Source organism: Anopheles darlingi, chromosome 2 (genome assembly GCF_943734745.1).
Source record: "Anopheles darlingi chromosome 2, idAnoDarlMG_H_01, whole genome shotgun sequence".
Taxonomy (NCBI): Eukaryota; Metazoa; Arthropoda; class Insecta; order Diptera; family Culicidae; genus Anopheles; species Anopheles darlingi.
In genome coordinates this window covers 32,966,903-32,985,963 of record NC_064874.1, presented here as the reverse complement: position 1 = coordinate 32,985,963, position 19,061 = coordinate 32,966,903, and the positions used below count along the sequence as shown (strand labels likewise).

The 19,061-nt window shown below is 48.0% G+C and overlaps 2 protein-coding genes across 12 annotated transcripts in view; one reads left to right on the top strand and one right to left on the bottom strand.

Annotated features, from left to right (window-relative positions):
• LOC125949106 (uncharacterized) overlaps positions 1 to 19,061 on the bottom strand; it is a 317,531-nt gene that overhangs the window by 95,818 nt on the left and 202,652 nt on the right. The window lies entirely within an intron of this gene.
• The window catches only part of LOC125949115 (low-density lipoprotein receptor-related protein 8-like), a 208,292-nt gene that overhangs the window by 134,757 nt on the left and 54,474 nt on the right, over positions 1 to 19,061 (top strand). For 10 of the 11 annotated variants that reach the window (XM_049675827.1, XM_049675838.1, XM_049675830.1 and 7 more), the window contains one exon: positions 14,819 to 14,938. In XM_049675827.1, coding sequence (XP_049531784.1) covers positions 14,819 to 14,938 — 120 coding nt within the window. Of the gene's footprint in view, positions 1 to 14,818; positions 14,939 to 15,502; positions 15,626 to 19,061 lie in introns of all 11 variants that reach the window. The other variant, XM_049675828.1, reaches the window with a different exon arrangement.

Genomic DNA, 19,061 nt, shown 5'->3' with positions numbered 1-19,061 from the left:
CTCGCGAACGGGCAGAAGGAATCGGGAATCAGCAATGCGAGTAGCAGCAGCGCCACTAGCACCATCTTGCAGTCTCGGTGTCTGCTTGCTTTGGGTCTTTTTGAAAGTTTCACATTCAGGCTCGCTTCGAGTATTTGCGCGGGCTCTTCAATTCCCCGCGTCGACTCGTTCCTCGTATCGTCTTCTTGGTCTCTGGGCCCCTGTGCATTTCCAATCGGTCCCGGGGATGTGGTGGTGTACAGACGCGTTCAGCGATACGGTTTGCGTATGTCGGAAACTCGATCGTAATGCAATGTGTTGCAATCGTGCCGCCCCGAACGATTCAATTTGCCTCGCCGTTTCCATCCCATCCATCCATCCTTTCGTTCACATCATCCTGTCGCAAGGAGCGGCAGCTACTGATGCGTGAAAATACTGTTTAAATATTGTCCTCGGTGGCACGAGCCGGCACTCGGCGTACCAGCTGCTGCTTACATGTTTAAAAAGCGGGCATGTGTGGCGCTGTTACCACTGTACATGAACGGCACGGAAATCCTGCACGATATACGATGAAAAGCTTCCCAATGAATGGTTCCGCGGAATGGGCATTACTTGCGCTAAATGGTTGTTCGAGTGGCACCACTTCGCCGCCAAAGCAGCCCCATTTTCATGGGTTATTAATTTTGTAGCGCGAAAGCGCGTTTTTCCACCACACAGTACACACTCCAATCGCTATAGCTGCGCACTGGACTCGCGCTTCAAGCAATAAAGCGGATTACAAAGTGTGTATTTGTGTGCATGTGTGAACGTGGTCTTTAATGCACCTTCATTCTTGGGTTCCAGTATTCCAGTATCTGAAATTAGATAGTTTTACTAACGCGACGCGATGAACCGACCTCGGTAGTGATGCTTTACCCCGTTTCCGGCATTTGTTGGTGATGGATTTCATCCCATTTGAGAGCAGCCTTGCTGAGGGGGTTACGATAGCAACCACGGAAACGAAAAAGCAATTTTTAAGGATGAAAATGGCTTCACGCAGCAGCCTTGGAGATGCGATGTTGCTACTTTGCTCAAGATGCACAGCGGTTAGCTTCCGTCCCGTAGCAAGGACAAAATGTTACATTGTTGTTCCACTACGTATTGTAAGCGAATGACAAAGCTCGAATTGCTTTATTCTTTGCTAAAATAAATAAAAATAATTCATTTTTTGAATTTCATAGTATGATATTATATGTTGTTATCATCTCATGTTTTTCCTTCAATGTAACCTTTTTAATCGATTCACGAAGTTGAAAATGAACCAAATATTCAGAATTCAAATAAGGAACCAGACATGAGGTTAAAAATGATTTTCTTTATGTGTTTTGTTTTATTATAATTTAAGTAACTTTGCACTACTTAAAGCTAAAAGCAAAAGATGCCAATATTTATTTAGATCGATGCTGAAACCCTTAATCAAGTGCTCTAGTTGCACATGATTTAAATTACTATTTATAAGCAATTTCTAGTACTAAAGGTAACAAGGTTTTGCCCAATGGATTACAATAATCATTGAACATGAGTTCTTTTAACCAGATAAACGATTTATCAATGAAATAATTTTGCTTCCTACTCGTCCTGTGCAAGCATCCATCCTTTGCCATCGTGTCCACATAGAGCTAAAATGGCCTTTCCTATAGCGTCCTGACTTGTGCTGGCATCCGCTGCGGTAAGCCACACGCGATGGGTTCGTCGAGTTCGGGATACATTTCATCGTTCCTCTTAGCAAACTTCCGTGCAAAGTAAAGCCACGCGGCGTGGCCAAGATGCAAAAGCACTAGCAAGATGTTCCGCCTTGTCAGGATGCAAGCGCCACTCTGAAGTATCCTTTAGATGGATTTATCGTCCCAGAACATCAACAAGCTGCCGTACGCTGCTGCTGCTGCTGTTGAGCGCATTCTGCGCGTGGTGCATTTCGGGGAAAACGGAATGCTTCGATGCTAATGGTACCAAACGTCGTACCTACTCCATGAAGCTGACGCCTCCCATGGTTGAAATGGTAGGAAGGAAATCCAATGACTTGAGTATACCTACGCGACCGTCGGTAGACAGCTCTCTAAAAGCTGAAACGTTTCAGCGTTGCAAGAAGAGTGATTGTTTGCAAAACGATTCCTTCCAGCCATGCTCCGTCGTCCTCCGTGCAGTGTGCGCGTCAGTTGTCGCGTTTTCGTAAACGAAGCCCCGTTTTGGCTTGCTACTCGGCGAAGTTTGATAAATATTTGATCGAAAAATGGAGCACCATTTCCGTCGCGTCGCTGTGTGTGTGTTCGCGTTCGCGATGCTACCGCGGTAGCAGCACGACGCACACACCACTCGTCATCATCGACGAGTGGTATAACCAACCATCCCCACCACCTACCCTTTTTACGCTCTTACGCGCGTACCGCAGAGACACCTTTAATCAATCGATCGATCGGCGCAAAACCGACGCTTTTCGTGAACACTCGATTGCACCGCAAACAGTGCTGGCCGCTAGTGATAGACGGCCCTGACATCGCAGGGAAGAGCCTGTCCGTTCCTGGGGACCATCATGCGTGCCGGCATGCCGGCCAGCAGTGATCAATCGATCAAGTTGAAAGCGTGCGTTGTGTCCATCATGCGGCAGGAGTGGGAAATTATTCCGGAAAAATTCACTCGTTTAGTGTGGCGCGCACCACCCTCTCTTTGCATCGTGTGAGTGAGCTTTCGCTAACAAGCAAAGCCACATGCTACTGTGTGGCGTGTGAGTCTATATGTGGCCGTGGACGAATGAAACAAATGGGGAGAAAAAAAAACAGGAACGGCACGTGAACAAAGTTTCTAACAAAATGTTTTTGTTTTCTCTTTTCTCTGCAGGTAAGCGGAAGTGATCAAAGCAGGGGTGATGTACCTTGCACCACGGTAGCCGTCCCCAGGACTGGTTGCTAAAAACGATGACGGCGTGAAGCGTAAGACGATTTAGTGCAGCATTGAGCAACACCACCCGATACCACCACCACCAATTGAAGCGGAAGTTGTGGCTCATGGTTTGGTTTAGGCATTTTTTTTGTGGCGCTTTTTCTTCTACCCCCAGAACAGAACAGAAAGAGCCGCTATAAGGTATATGGTGGTGTGTAAAGTTTGCCACAGAATGACAGGATACGCGATCACCACACCCTGTTTTGCTGCAGTGTGGTGGTAAGCAGCTTTTCTTATTTTCGAAGAAGCTGTCGGTGCATGTGTTTAACTCATACTTCGCGAACTTCGCGATAGTGGAAATGCGATTTAGGCGTGAACCGCCCCGGTGCCGCTTGACACATGCTCGTTGGTTTTTAGCTCTCATTTCATGGGACGCAGATTAAAAACAAAGCTCCTTTCTGGTCGTTGTTTCGTGCGATGGCGGGGTTTTTCTGTTAAGAAAAAGTCGTTTTTATCCCCAAAAACCGTACAGTGTGAACATTCGTTTGTCACGCTCCTTTGTGCGAGTAGCATATCTGCATCGGCGAGCGGTCATTTGCTCGCAAACAGGTCACTGGTCTGCATGGTCACGGAAACACGGAGCGGATTTGAATGAAAATCCTTTTTTTTTTGTTTTGGGACCACATTATGCCTGTACCATAAAGCGTAGAACTGAACAGCGCAGTTCCGGTAATCTTGTGCACAAAGCTGCTTGATGATGTCCGTGCGGGGCAATCATACGGGCATGGGCGCAGTGCCTTCAATCCTCTCATTATGTTCATGAGCTTATCGGAGCATACCTGCGTCTTACGGTTGCGTCCCCGAATACCAAAAGCTCAATCCAGCAAAGTAGCAGAAAGTAAGCAAAAAATGCGCAAAAAGGGTCCAGAGATTTACTGTTTTAAAGAGCTGCTTGGTGGCCCCCGAAACCGATGGTTGACTTGATCAAATTGTAAAGCCTGTTCCGGGGTATACAGAACCCGCGAGCCAGCGAAACGTAGTTACAGGACTACAAACAAAAATCCAATCAACCTTCACGGGGGAAGTACCCAAATTACCGCGATACCACAAGCATAAGCTGCGTAAGAAGCGCAGCAATCATGTTCCATCGCCCTAAAACACATCCAATTTAATGTCAGTGATTCTTTTCAGCACCGTGTCACCGTGGGGTGGCGTATGTCTTATGCTTAAATGTGTAATACTACCCGCGATGCAAGAGATAAAGGAGAAGAGAGAGAGAGAGATACAAGAGTAGGAGAGACAGCGACGTCATGGCTTGCTTTGGTGTTTTGTTCACTGGGATCGTGTTTCATTCACCACGACAAACATGTTTTCTAATCGTCGATTGAAGGTCGATGGAGCTGCCTGGTTGCTCATCTCATGATGATGAGATGAGCAGAGCCTCAAATTCATTGTTTCACCGTTTGCCGATGCCGATGGTTGGTGATGGGTGGCTGGAAGGCTGTTTGTTGTTACAAAGGCAGAACGTCCTGTTGACGCCCGTGGTTGGTAACACCATTCCCGCTAAACAGCGGGATTCCGGAAACGCTCTCATTTTGTTTCGGTTTCTTGGTTCTGTCGACACCATCGACGACGACAACGACGACGACGATGACACACGAGACACGTTAGCCGCGGGGTGTTCGGTCTTGTCTGCGTGCTAAATTAATTCATATTTGACACCAGCGTAAAAGCCCCCCTCTCTTGCGGCCCACTTCTGGCCCCCACTTGTGCTCATTTTCTTGTGTGCTTAAACGAAGCGGAAAAGCAGCAGAATCCACTTCGCCTCCTTTGGTTGGTTGCTTTTTGTCAAAGGATCTGAAACTGATCCGTAGCTGGCGATGGGTTGGCCACTTGAATGTCTTATTCGCTTGGGCGCGCAGGAAGAGTGACAAAGGTAGGAAAACGGGTGGGGGGAGAGGGAGAAACATATCCGTTTCATTGTGAAACGAACCCATTCGAGCTTTATGGCAATTATGGACCAGCATGACAATGGTTAAACGAAGCGCAACGAAGCGATGGCGTACGTGCTGCGTGTTTGTTGCAGATCGTACGATGCATGCACCAACGCCAAAGTAGCATTCCCTGCGGTCGAGGAAAGGGACTAATGACAGGTAAGGGCCAGCCATCGCCAAGGTCCCGGTGGGGCCCCCTGTACCTGTGATTCTGGCCAGCTGTGGTCCTTCCAAATTGGACCGATTAATAGGATTCAGCGATTACTTCATTCTCCTTTTTGCGCATTCTGTCTCGTTCTCTCTCTCTCTCTCTCTCTCTCTCTCTCTCTCACTCTCTCTTTTTCTCCATTCGTAAAGGGTACCACACGGACACACCGCAAATGTGTTGTCGCGATGCCTTCACCAGTTGGAGTAGCTCAAAATTAGCATTCCCACTCACCAACCAGGAGTACCCTCGCTTTTTTTTCTCTCGCTCACTCTCAAACCATCTCTCTTTCTTTGTCTTTATCACACTTTATTCCCCCCTTTCTTATAACATTCCTGAACTCCTCGTTCATCGCGATTAGCGTGCAACTACCACAGCATACTAACCGCATTGAACCGGTTCATGGTCCGCTGCGTCGTCGTCGTTGTCGCCGATCTGACTCGGTCTGGCCGGCCACGGGACGGTAATGATGGACTATCAGTTACACAGCAACCATCATCGCCACCACCTATCGCGTACCACCCCATTGACCACTAATTGCTCATGCCGCTCATTATGTTGCGATTTTGTCACTGGCTGTTGTCTTTGCGCGAGCAGCACTCTCGCGTCTCGCTGCTGATTACGCTGCCCCGGGAACCTCGAGGGGCGTGAACCTTGGGGACAATGTTGTGCCAGAGAACGAGGCACCGGAGACGCGTCCCAGCACCACTGCACCACCAACACCAACAGCTGCAAATGCAAATGAGTTTTAATTAAAACATTGCCCGCGCGTCATCGCGTCCGCTGCCAGGCAGGATGAGATGATGGGACCGGTACCGGCTGCTCTGTCCCTTCCCCTCTTCTCCTGCTCACATAACCCGGTGGCGGTGGTTGAGTTTCGCGCCGTTCACTTCGCCTTTTTTGGCGTGACTTGGCCTTTTTGTGTGAAGAAAAACTTTCGCGGCAACCCAAAACGGCGTGGCCCAGAGTGGCGTGGCCGAGGCCAGCGGCACGCAACTGATACCAGAGAGGGTGGAACTCTGGAAAGCGCCGTGAGTTTTGCGGCCATTCTTCCCCGCTCTGTGTTCCTGCGAGCGCATCTCGGAATGTCCGGTTCCTCATCCTGTCTCAAGTAATGGTTTCCTTGCAACAATCTTCCAACCGGACCGGAAGTAAGCTTCGGGTTCAAAAGGGCCTCTGTGTTTTTTGCTCGCGACCTTTGTTCCGCTCGACCTCTGCCTTGTGTGCCCGCCCCGGGTGTGTTTGGTTCAGTGTAAGGTGCAAGAAATTCCAAATTCATTAAAGAGATAAATTTATTAAAAGCATATTCAAATGAAAAGCCCGTTTGACAATGCAGCAGCAGCAGCAGCCCTTTCTGTCCGTCTGCCAGCCTCCGGTCAGCTAGCCATCATCGTCCGTGCATCGTAGACGCAGTGGCAGTACCCGGGAGGGACGAAACTAGGAACCTTTCTCTAGGATCACAATGCACGCTGCACAATGCAATTCGAAAATGAATTAATTTATATTTATGTGAAACATAAATCATTCAGAAAAGAGGGGGAACGGGCGCTCGTTTGGTTAGGAAATCCTTTCGTAAACAACTCCCGGTCCCATCTAACACTCTCCTCCGTGGAGCTCGAAACAGATGCTCACCGGAACCAACACCGACCGATAGCCAGCAGCTCACCAGGACGAACACAGCGCCAGCAGCAGCAGCTCTCTGCAGGATGCATTAAATGGGAGTGTCCTTTTCCAGGGGAAGCGCAGCTGTACCGATTGTGGTGTGCAAGGGTAATTCACTTTTCAAAATTGCCCATTTGTGATGAGTGCAGTGCAGGAGGCGAGCAGACTCTGTACTCTCTCCACTTGTTCGCTGGCGCTGGTGGTTCTAGTAGCAGTAGTGTCTTGTCCGGGTGTAGCAGTAGAGGTCGTGAGCTCTCGGCACACTCGGCAGACCGGGTTCCTGTCACCTGCGGAACCGGCTCATCACGGCAATGTCGGTCGAGCAATGCAATTAACGATAAACAAATAATCATAAAATTACCTGCCTTTGCTTGCCTTCGAGCAAAATGTGCCGGAGGGTGCCGGACCACGTACCGGAGCATCGGATCGCGATATCGTCCTTCTGTCCACCGTCATCCGATGCATCAGAGCTTGTGTGTGTGTGCGCTTCGCGTGATGTGATTTGTGCCACGATGCGTGTACGATGTGCATTCGAGCAAAGGCACATCGACTCGCGAACCAAATCCCGAGTCCCAGTATCCCGGTAGTGCCACCATGTGTTTTATTGTTTCGTGTTTTCGTTTCTACTCGTTCGGCTGGAAAATTTCACATATCCTCGATGGCACCACCTCCAAACAGGGGGCCTTGTTTATGACTTCGAGCGGCGATGAATCTCCTGCGAGAGCGACCGTGAATCGCGGACGATCACGGCACCGGATGTGCGACACATTGGTCAATCACTATGCACAACACTTTCCGGTGTCGTCGTCATCGTTGTCGTTGTTCGACGGCGGCACTCGCCGAATGGCCGTCTTCCGGTCGACCGGTATGGTGGCAACGTGGCGGCGAGCATTTCCGGGTGCATGCGCCAATGGATGTGGATGGGCCTGCTACCTCGTTGCACGTTGCACGCAGACTACCACCACGGTAATGCAATTATTGCTTGCAGACAGACATTCGTTTCTCGTGTTTTGCAGATGGCAATACAAGAAACAATTTCACTGTGACTGTGACTACTTTCCGGAATGACTCAAGTTTAAATGTGGCTCGGTTTAATACTGTTGCTCGCAAACGAGTATTGGATCAATCGAAGTGATTGTCGTTGTTGATCGAAGTTGTTGAGAAGTGCATATCGTCGCGTTCGTTAAATTACCTGAATGCGCATAAAAATGAATGCCATTTTAATGGAAAGTGTTCTTCTTTTACGATAAATAAGTATTTCGCAACATAGCAATCCTTATTGGTTTGTTGTTTTGCAAACACACATTTGTAATAGTTAGTCTTTAGATAATTTCTGTAGTTATAGTATAGTAAACAACTAAACATTGCTTTTTAATTGCGATACCAATCCATCGACCGTGGACTCAAAACGACCAGAATGATATAAATGGCATGCTTCTTCATTGTTGTAATACGATAACTTTCGATAACGTTGTATGTACCAAACGTTGCTACTTCTGAATACTGCTTCTTTTATGGTATGAGATTTGAATACACTACATTTAATGAAAAAAAAGTATCACTGCTTACTATAATGTGATATTTTTTGCAATGATAAATTCCTAAATTGCCTCAAAATATTATAAAAATAGTTATAAAATCCTGGGTATAGGGGGATATAGGTGGACAATATTTTGCACCGAGCAATATAATAATGTCTTGGTGAAATGAATCAATCCAGAATTGTTTGTAGAAGTTCTTCAATTATGACTTATTGTAATATTGTATGCCTAGCCGTTTTACGTTCTGTACAATGCAGCATCAAATAACACACCGTCTTATGTTTGAAATTTCAATCTTTGAGGTGAAAAAGAGGTAAGCGACACCTAATTTCCAATATTACCCTGGTAAAATTACATAACGAACTAATACACAGAAAAAACTCCAACGATTACGTTCCATCTACGGACTAAATCAAAGCTAAACAATGTCGATGCTATGGCATCAACGAACACGACCCGACGACGCCCACGGGTGGGTGCGTTGTCCATTCAATGCTCCCCCCGGGGGGGAGGGAGCACTGTTCGTCGATTGAGTCGATCCCCAAACTTCTTCTCCGCGGGGTATTCATTTTCGAGTTCAAAAATTCGATTTGCTGTTCATTCTCACCGCTCACCGGGTACGCCATCCTCGCGTACGTCCCTTTTCTCCGTTGATAACACGTTGAAACCTGAGCCAGCAGCAGAGCAGCAGCGGGGAAAGAAAGATAAGCTGTGCCAAGTGTAAAATCGGGTCAAGCGTTTGGTCAAGCGCTTGGATAGCGCAATTCATAGCGGCAATCGGTGAAGGTGGTGTCGTTCGGATGGTCTGTAAAAAAGAAGATTACTGTGGAAGCCACCACCGAACGGAACGAAGAGAATGGCGGTAGACTGTTTGTGGAACGAACGGGTTCGTTTCCCATCCAACTATGTTCCGGTCTCAGGTCCGGGACTTCGCCCTCGAAGCTCGAACTAATAAACCAACGGCCAAGCCCATGGACCATGAAGTTCGCCCCCGTGAAGCCCCCGAACAGAAGCAATAAAAGAAACAGGAGTCCTGGGAGTCCTGGGCCATCATGCAATTGGAAGATCGTCGTCGTCTTCATTCTCCGATGTGCCATTGCCCCGGGCTCAGGGTTCTAGCTTCTTTTCAATTCCAGCACTCCTGTGTGTGTGCACTTGGCAACGGAAGCGAGTGAAAGAGAAAGAGAGAGAGAGAGCAGTAAAGTACATCGTCCTCAATGTTCCGGTCGTTCCGAATGGTCGCTCTGGAAACGGTACGTGACACGAATGAGAATGGAATCTAATGATTTTATTATTGTACCGTCGCCTGTAAGTACTCTCGCTACTACTACTCGCTGCTACTAGTGCGAGCGCGCCTTGAACGTCCCCGATGGATGGACGTCCTCGACAGTTCAGGCACGGACAGGGACGACAGTTCAGGAAAGGGATTGGCCAGAGGAGGAGCATGAAAAGAATGAATCCTCAAATTTTCCCACAACCCCACAGAACAGAAGAGTAAAGAAGAAGAGGAAGCCCCCGGTGTGGTGTTGACCGTGAAAGTTATCTACCGACACTGTCAACCAGAGCTTCCGAGATGTGGTGACTCTCGGGTCGTCGGGAAACTGGAGCGAGTTTCCTCCCGGGGACGGGGACCGACATTGTTGGCGCAAATTTGTCGCACTTGGCAAAGTATTTCGATTCCCCCCTCGAAGGCACCGGGAATAATTGACTGTGAACAGGTTAGCAAATTTGGTCACCATCGAGCGCGCGCACCTTACACCGGCACACCACCGAGCTGCAGCCACATGGTTCCCTGGTGGGCGACGTTCGAGTTTGGCATTGTTACGGGGCGGGCATCCAAGTCGGCGGGAAGAGAAACCATAGGTCAGGTAATGTTGTTTGGAGTTGATTTAAAGTTTGCTTTACCACCATTACGCCCGTTTTTCCCCGATCCCAAGCTCACGCTCTTCCTCATGCTCTTCGATCCAATGAAGAGGATCTCTCGCTCCCGTTACCGTGAGCGCGCACTCCATAACGAACCGCCATAATGCCGTCGGCAAACGCGCGGCCTGCTGTGGGTAGCATTGTAAAGCGAGCAACGATGGGCGAAGGAGTCGCCGTCGCCGCTTCCTAACTCCCAATAAACTGCCAAGAAATGGTTGGAGCGAAAAATTCGTTGCCTTCCGGGCGTTAAACTTCGTTGCATGCGCCCGGGATTTATTCGTCGACATAAGTCGACGTGAGGCTGGCTTACCAGATACATCAGCGATGGTGTCTCGGCCATGACGATGGTGCTGGTGGTGGATGCACAATCCCTTACCATCGTTGTTTGGTAGCTGGTTCTTAATTTGCGCCCGGCACAAGGAACCGAGCTCACGAAGGGGATATTCTTTGACCGTGCCCCACCGGGCTCAACTGCTGCTGCTGGTGCTGGTGGTGGTATGTTTACCATCCGGTCGGTTGGTTGGTGCCTCCATTTTTGGGGTGCGAGTCAGGGAACCGTACCATGAGCTGAAATTTACGTTAAACTTTTAATCTTACTATTACCATCTTGGAAGTAAGTATTTAATAATGCAAGCAACAGCACCGGCAGCTGCCCGGGTGAATGCGTGAAGCCGGGCAAAGTATGGGCCAGGATACCGCAGTATCTAATGCCGTACCTACACGCGAGCTGGCTGGCATGGTAGCTCTTGGCGTGAATTGTGGTCACACAATGGAACAAACACAGAGCAATGTGTTTTGTACCCAAACCGGCTAGATTACCTGGGCTACCGAACGGGAATTGAGCAGTCGAAACAAAAAGTGATAAGAAGGTGTACGAATGTCTTACCTTTTCACTTTATGTAACATGACATGCCATGCGTTACGTTTGTTCGTTGATAAGGAATGTAATGCAATCGTGTCGGATATAACACGATGGCCTAGGAAAAGTTGTTTTCCTAAAAAAAATCCGATTATAGTTTTGCAAAACCTTAAGCATTTATTGGTATCTTCATAAAGGCTAGATCTTTTCCATTTTGAAAGTTATGATCACAAAACAGATTTGTGCACTATCGTTCGCGAATCTTCTCTACTCTTGCAAACATTATTTACACAAGTACATTTGCGATTTTTTTGTTTTATAAAGCCTTTGGTACGGTGTTCTTGAATTATCTGGCCGCTTTGTGGAGAGCTCTGTCTACAGCCTATGAATAAGTAATTCTGGACCCCCTTTACACATTGGATTTTATCAACAATCTCTTTTATCACTCTATCGCATCTCAGCTTCTCTCCGACAAACTGAATTCAAATTATGCTGCAAGCTCTGATTGCAGCAGGACATGATTCCTCTTTGGCCCCTTTATCGTTCCAAGAATAAACATTTCAACCAAGGCCTGACCGTCGGGGCGTCCATCACGACGACGATACCTTTTTGCCTATTTCTGTGCGCCAGCACGTGTGACGTTGCCCACTGGTACGTGGCTGCTGATCGAACGCATCCGCTGCAGACTTCAGATGCAACCTCTCGGGGTCAGGGCTCATGCTAACGGAAATGCAATCAATCATAACGCAAACAGAGAGCGTGCACGCTTGCTTTCTTATCATTCGTGGCCATTGGCCCGGGCTCCGATAGCTGTTTTGCTGGGCAGAGTTTTTTTTTTGTGAAAGTGTACGTTTCTCAAACACCTCATTCATTCCATCGATCGATCCCCCGGCAACCGTGATCGGTTCTGTGTTCGGTCGGAATACGCTTCAGGTACTCCCACAGCCCACTGGAAGCAATCGAAGAAAGCTTGATTACGGTCGGCCATCGTGTAGCGGGAGAGCCGGTGGTGAGCACAGGTCTCTTCAATCAATGCTCTTTGGATTGATTGGCAAACTTTGGTTCGGTTTCTTGTTATCTGCCGTACCACGAGGATGCGGCCTGCTTCCTGCTGACAGGCTTGCAGCGATAGCGTGGGTCGGCCGGTCGTTCGCTCGGGGATCGACACAGGATTCCTGCCGTTTGCTAAGGTTGACCGGTTGCTCTTTGGGATAAGTCATCACCGGCGGTCGAAAAGTGAAGCGACCCTGGTAAACATGACCGTGCCGGATCAGAGATTGCTGGATCCCGGTTGGCTTGGCAACGAGCGAATGGAATAGATTACAACGGACTTAAGCATCGTTAGCCCAGAAACAGGCGAGTGTAGATTAGATAAAGGTGCACTTGGGCCATTATTGTTGTACCATAGATTGCAATGCGTAAAATCATGCTGCAACCATTTGCTCTCGCTAAGTTAAAGGGACGTGTTGCACGAGAATAAGGGCTAAAAAACGGACCAGAAAATACCTATTTCAGGTTCACCAATCACCACGTGAAAAGCTTATGAATAATATGTCCTTCTTCTTCCCCGAACACTGAAACATGAGTGATCCAAACTTTTATAATCACTTTAATCATAATTTTCAAAATGGTCTGATATGCTTTCATTGTGCCGAAAGTTTAAAGCAAAATCATGGACCGGCCAACCACTACCACTGCCCGGATCCGTCCGTCTAACCGAAAGCCGAGGGATCCTATTGCAGAGGGAGACTTGTAAGCCGGCATTTTATCATAAATTTTAATGAAACCATCCACAGCATCACAGCCGGCCAAGGCTCGTCCTTGGTCGAAAGTTGTTCGCAGAACGAAATAAGGGTAACAGCTACACAACAGCGCAACGGATCGCAGCGCATCGTTACGAAGGGGAATGGGTGGGATGACATAGTTTTTTAATTAAATTCGGCGTTCGGTCGCGGAACCTCAGCGCCTAGCGCACGTGTGTGTGTGTGTGTTGCTTGTCGTGTGGTGGAATCGACCTCGGCTAGCAGCGGTCATCTAACGAACTACTCCCGGTAATACCAATCCTGAAGCGAGGATATGCAGCTGGCTCCATGCATCGATTGCAGAAGGATGGCATTGCTGTGGGATCCGCTTTCAAACTGCGCTGTCCACATCAAAAGCATTACTTACCAGTGTGTAGAGTACATGACATTGCATTTCATCGCGCACTTTTGGTCGCTCGTTACAGCTGTTCTCCTGTCAACCATTTTCCATGATGAATGCTGTTAAGCGAGCTCCACAGTGGCTTGATAATCATTTCCTTTTTGGACCACTTTCTGGTCAACCATGATATGCCGGACAGAAGATTTCATTTCATGCTATGCCAGGCAACCCATCATTGCATGTAGCTACTCAATGAGCTGCTTTAAGGATATTTGATAGCGGATAAAAGTCGAGAAGGATTCCGTTTTCAGGATCAAGTCAAATTTATATTAAAAAATATTTTTAAAAAAAGCTTAAAACGACCATTAATACCGTTTCTACGATGCACTTGCAAAGTTGTGTTGTTACACGGTAGATATGCAGTGGACTTTTCCAAAAACAAAAAAATTAAATTAACGAAAACGAGAATGAATTAAATGTACGTGCACCCTTTACTACTAGCCAGTTCTTTTCCGGGTGTTTGTGGTCGCCATTATTTATTCCACCATCCCATCCCGACAGCTGTAACCGACCGACCGAAAACGAAGAGAAAAGTAATTTTCGCTGTGCACCATCTCCGTGGCCTCCGTGGCGTGGTTGGCCGAGGGCAAACGTTAATTGAAAGCCGTTTCGGTGCGAACTTCAAGCACCAGCACGAGGAGCGGTAGCACGACTGTATGTGGCTTGGAACCCCGTCATCATCACCCCCAGGCTTCAAGCCATGAATGGTTGTAGCATTTTGTAGGTTCTGTACGCACTTGTAATAACTCACACCAATTTGTCAGCGTTCGGTGACGATTTGTAGCCATCGTCATCAGCATCACCATCATTGCGGTGATAACGCGCGTTTGTGGTTTCGCCTGGCATGGTAATCCCTTAATCCGTTGTCGAAGCGGTTTCTTTTTGGTTCTCTGACGCGTTCGCACCAGAACGTTTTTTTTTGCTGCTGCGATGTTCTGGTTTTTCAACAGTGTATTTTTGCTTGAATAAATTGCTGTAAAGGATTTGACTATTCGATCAATTGTATCAAATGTAGTATTTTCATTAATAGCGTTTAAGTTTAATGCTTTTCGACTTATAGAGTTTATAGTTCACTTGATTGTACTGTCCCTAAGGGAAGATTAACGGTAATTGGAATAAAGAAAGTTCATTTTAAAAATTTTATTCATTTTTGAATAGTTGTTTTCGAGAAAAGCACTCTACAATAGCGACGTTTGTCTCTCGCTAGGCAACCGCTTCATCGCTATGTCAATGTTGCTGCGATTGATTCAACAATGTTGGAAAATGTTTGCGCAATTGTTGAAACAATCCTTGAAGAAAAAAAAAACAAAAAAACATGTTAAAGTTATGTTTTGAATCGCGTGCTTTGCCCAATGCGAACCACTTTGAATGACGTCCAGATGGTGACACTAGAAACCGTTCCCCTATGCACAGCTGTCATTGTTTAATTGAAAAGTTATCTCTTTTCCCCCCGGTTTGCTGTCCCCTCATTCTTGACCTGATTTTTTGCGCTTTTTCTCACGTTTTTATTTTTCTCATTTCCTTCTCCTACACACAGAGACCGCCTGTTCAGATGACAAATTCCGATGCAAGAATGGTCGGTGTATCCTGAAGCGTTGGCAGTGCGACGGCGAGAAAGATTGTGCCGACGGGTCGGACGAGGATACCGAAAAATGCCGTAAGTACACGTGCCGCTTCCCACTACCTCGGTGCCGGGAACACCGAGTCTTGGACCCTTCCGAGTTTCCACCGGCAGAAAGGGGATACCATAGATTAATGTTTTTGTTTCTGTATCTTCTTCGTTTAGCATTTTGTTTTTGGTTTTGGTTGGGCTTGAGCGCATGTGACCAAGTAGCTTACCCCGTTTATATCTCACTTTTTCTTTCCTTTTTTTCCTTTTCTCTACAGTAGATGTAATGTTTGTCTCTCTAACCACACTATATTGCTTTTGTTTTTTCCTCTCTTTCCTTCCTTGCTTTATGGTATGTTGGATGTGTTTTTTGCTTTTGTGCCCCACTTCTCTGGTGTATGGTATTGACGTTTGTTGACGGCTTACGGCATGATCGAATGGTTCGCTTACGTTTTGCTTCACTTGGGCCTGCGCTTGGTACGCGTGGCAACACCTGTACAACGATATCAACCATACACGACACGTGCACAAACACGGACACGCCGCGCACCACAACCGCTGTACTCACTGCACTGCACATCTCATCCCAACGACAACTCGACGGCCACTCAGTGGAGGGCAAAACCTGCGGAGCGAACGAGGTGCTTTGCAGCAGCCACGATCGCTGCATTCCCAAGACATGGGTTTGCGATCGCGAATCGGACTGTCCCGGTGGTACGGATGAGCAAAACTGCGGTAAGATAGTAACCGATCGGAGTGTCAAGAAGACAATGTGTGTAGCAGCACGGAACGTTTCGATGCAGCGACGATTGTACGAGGAACGCTCTCCGCCGGGAGTGCTCCAGGTAGTAAGTACTGCAGGCAAAAGATCCAGAGATCAATAAGAAGCGACGAGCGGTCTTTCGTCCAAGAAGTATCCGATCCTTGCATGACATGCTAGTTGGTATCCGGGGGATGAAGGACCGTAACACCAAAAACCTACGCACACCGGCTACTCCCACGAAGCGATTTCGTTTCCAAAATCACGTCTCCTAAGCATCCGGACCCTCCCTAACGGTGCTAGATCAATGAGCTGTCACCGGGACCGGGAGAAAAGATGGATTTACAAGCTTGAGTTGCCCGTATCTTCCAGGAAATAAATCTCATCTCGTCCTCTCCCCGCCCGGATTGTTGTTGGCCCCGGATGGTGGCCCCGTGAAATGGGTGAAACCGATGGAGCGAGATACCAACATGACAAGATATCCGCTTCCTCTTGGTGTGGGTTGTAGTGAGGGCTCTTCAAAGGTCAGCTACCGTACTAAAATGAGGAGCCAGGGCTACTAGGGCTTCCAGAAAGGAGGAAGTGTCCCTTTAAGGAGGAACGGTCGATGTGAAATTCCTACCTGAATCCCTTTCCCGATTACTACAAGGCCACAACAGCTCTCTTTCTCACACACACACTCAGCAACAAATTGTCCAGAATCGTCCTCGTCGTGAGCGTCCGTGTCGAGTGTGTCCGGAATTGTCTCACCCACAAGTGCCATAAGCCCTTCCGGATGGAAGGCTGTTTTCTCCCGTTCGTTTTCGGCTAGGACCCCTGGACCCCCACGCCCGCCACCCAGGGGGGGTGCTAGAGTAATCTGACCGGAATGTTCACACCTTTCGACCATTTCCGAAGCGGAATTAACACCGGAAGCGGTCCGGGTTGACCGAACACCCTTCCCCCGCTGGCTGCCACTTCCGGTCACTGAGGACTGATTTGGGATCCCCCTGCTGATCCCTCCCCATTTCATCCGGTAGCTACTTTACCCTCAGCAAGATGTACTCACAATAACTACCACGATAATTTCATGTTGTACTTTGCTGCTGCTGCTGCAATGCTGAAGACACACTCCGATTTATGTGAACTTTTCGGTTTCCTTTCGTCAAGAAGGTCATGGAGAGGGAAAGAACACACAAACACACAGCGCACAGGACTCCGTCGCCCCCGGGGCTAGAAAGTTGTTGTCCGGCGGCGGCGGCGACGGCCACACCGTCTGCTGTCTCGCTACCGGAGCTGAAATAACTTTTAATGACGACATGTTTTCTGATTATCTTTATTATATTCACCAGGCACCGGCCAAGAGTCTAACCACCGTTCCACCATGACCTCACTTACACTTACCCGCTCCCGCTCGGGAGAAAAGTGCGAGCGAGGACGGGGAGGGTGGTATAAAAGCATTATTAGCTAGCTGGCTAGCAGCTACTGTGTGCGTCAGCTATAGAGCTAGGGTCAGTAAATGGAACATCATGGTCACACTTTGCTACCGACGACGTGCGCACACTAAAAGCTATTCGCTTCCCCCCGGGGCGTCGGCTTTGGCCTAGTGGACAGCGGAGGGGGACATCCTTCGTACTTTCATCCTTTGGATGTTTTGGTTTTGTTTTTGGTCGGGAAACCGGACCTTTCTGGACGCTCTGGTCGAATGCACGCTGTGAGAATGTCGTTAAAGTGGCCAACAGCTAGACACAACGAGCGCCTGAAGGCGGATCCATGGGACGTCCCATGGTTACTGCTACACGAGGTTAATGGTCGCCGGATCTCTGGTCCGATCCGATGCCTCCGCGAACCCTTGGAACATTTTGCATTTTTCTTCCTCTTTCTTACAATCGGATCTCCTGTACCGAATAAACCTAGCACTCCAGGAAGATGGAAGATGATGAAAGTCTGTCTTCAACTTCCGGATGAATCCAAAACAAAACAACGACAATAACAACAGCAACGACGGAAAATGGTTCCCAAACCCGTCTCGGCGTCTTGCTGCTCTGGCCTTAGGACTTTGGTCGGTCGAAGATCTTGTAGAATGAAATGACATTACAAAAGTTCGTTTCGCTGGCCTTTCCCTCTCTCTCTCTCTATCTTTCTCTCGCTCTCTCTTTCGTGATCACGATTAATGCGCATCCTACCCAGCGTCGGTCGGTGACGGTAACAGACGGTTCGCAATAAAGGGTCGCGACTCTAGCGACGGTCATTTCACTGCCAACCAACCAACCAACCAACCGGCTTGCCACCACTCCTTACGACGATAAAGGGCAGCTCGGTGGAGTGTAGGTCACCCTCGGCAGCCCCCTGGCAGCGTTGGGTCGACATTTTTATGGTTTGTAATTAAAGTTTGAATCAACAAACCCGCGGGCCCTGAACCGGACCCGGGGCCCAGTTCCCGGGGCCTCCGGTTAAAGGATGTTGTAAAAGTTTCTTAAACGGCAGGACAGATTGTTCTGCGCGGTCCGCACCGGGGCCCTCCCGCTCACTTCCTTTTGCCTGTGTTTTTTTTTTGTTGTTGTTAGTGAGTTCTTTGTTTCCGACCTCTGACATCGCTTGGAAGGCTGTGAATGGTACCGGAGAGTGGATCCCCCCCGCCCGCTGGACATGCCATTTCGTGCATTGATGCAGCAGCACGTTGAAAGCAGCGAAAGTGGCAAAGTGGTTTTATTTGCTAGCATTTGATTTACGTTCCTTTGACGCACCGTTTGATGAGTGTTCGCGTGGCGTGGCAGCATCACTTGCTCCGAGAGACTACTATTATGGGTGAGATATGAGATGTCAAGTACGGTACGGACAGGTAGCATAAGTAGTCATTATGGATGGAAGGTTTTGTTTTCACAGTAGGCACTGAATGGTGAAATGGCAATTTTCGCGATAAGTTTCGGGTTTTTGTCTTTCACTGCCTTATTACTGGACGCCACCATTATGATGAATAGCAATGTCATAACTATAATGGGCTCAAGTGAAAAATATATACCAGAAAAAGACGCACTTCTAAGTGTAGGGAACTTTTAAAAGATATTAATAGGCACGACGAAACTCGAGGACTAATGGTCCGATTTGCATGAATTCCGTTTTCGAAACATCTTTCGTTTGGACTTATTTTGCGGTCTTCGGTCCAATGGGGGGGTCCTGTTCCGGCTTTGAATACTAACGGAACTAATTATGCAGTCATAGGTTTGGATTTCATTTGATGTTCATTTCGACCATCGACAGCAAACCAAAGGTTCTGGCTGCAGGGTTGATAGAAACCGACCGCACCCATCCGGGAACTACCTCATCTGGTATTCATACGATTCCGGATACCAAGAAGATAAAATTAGAATGGTTTGGTTGTCGAAACAAAAAACTTCCTTCCAATACATCCTTCCTAGATCCATACCATAC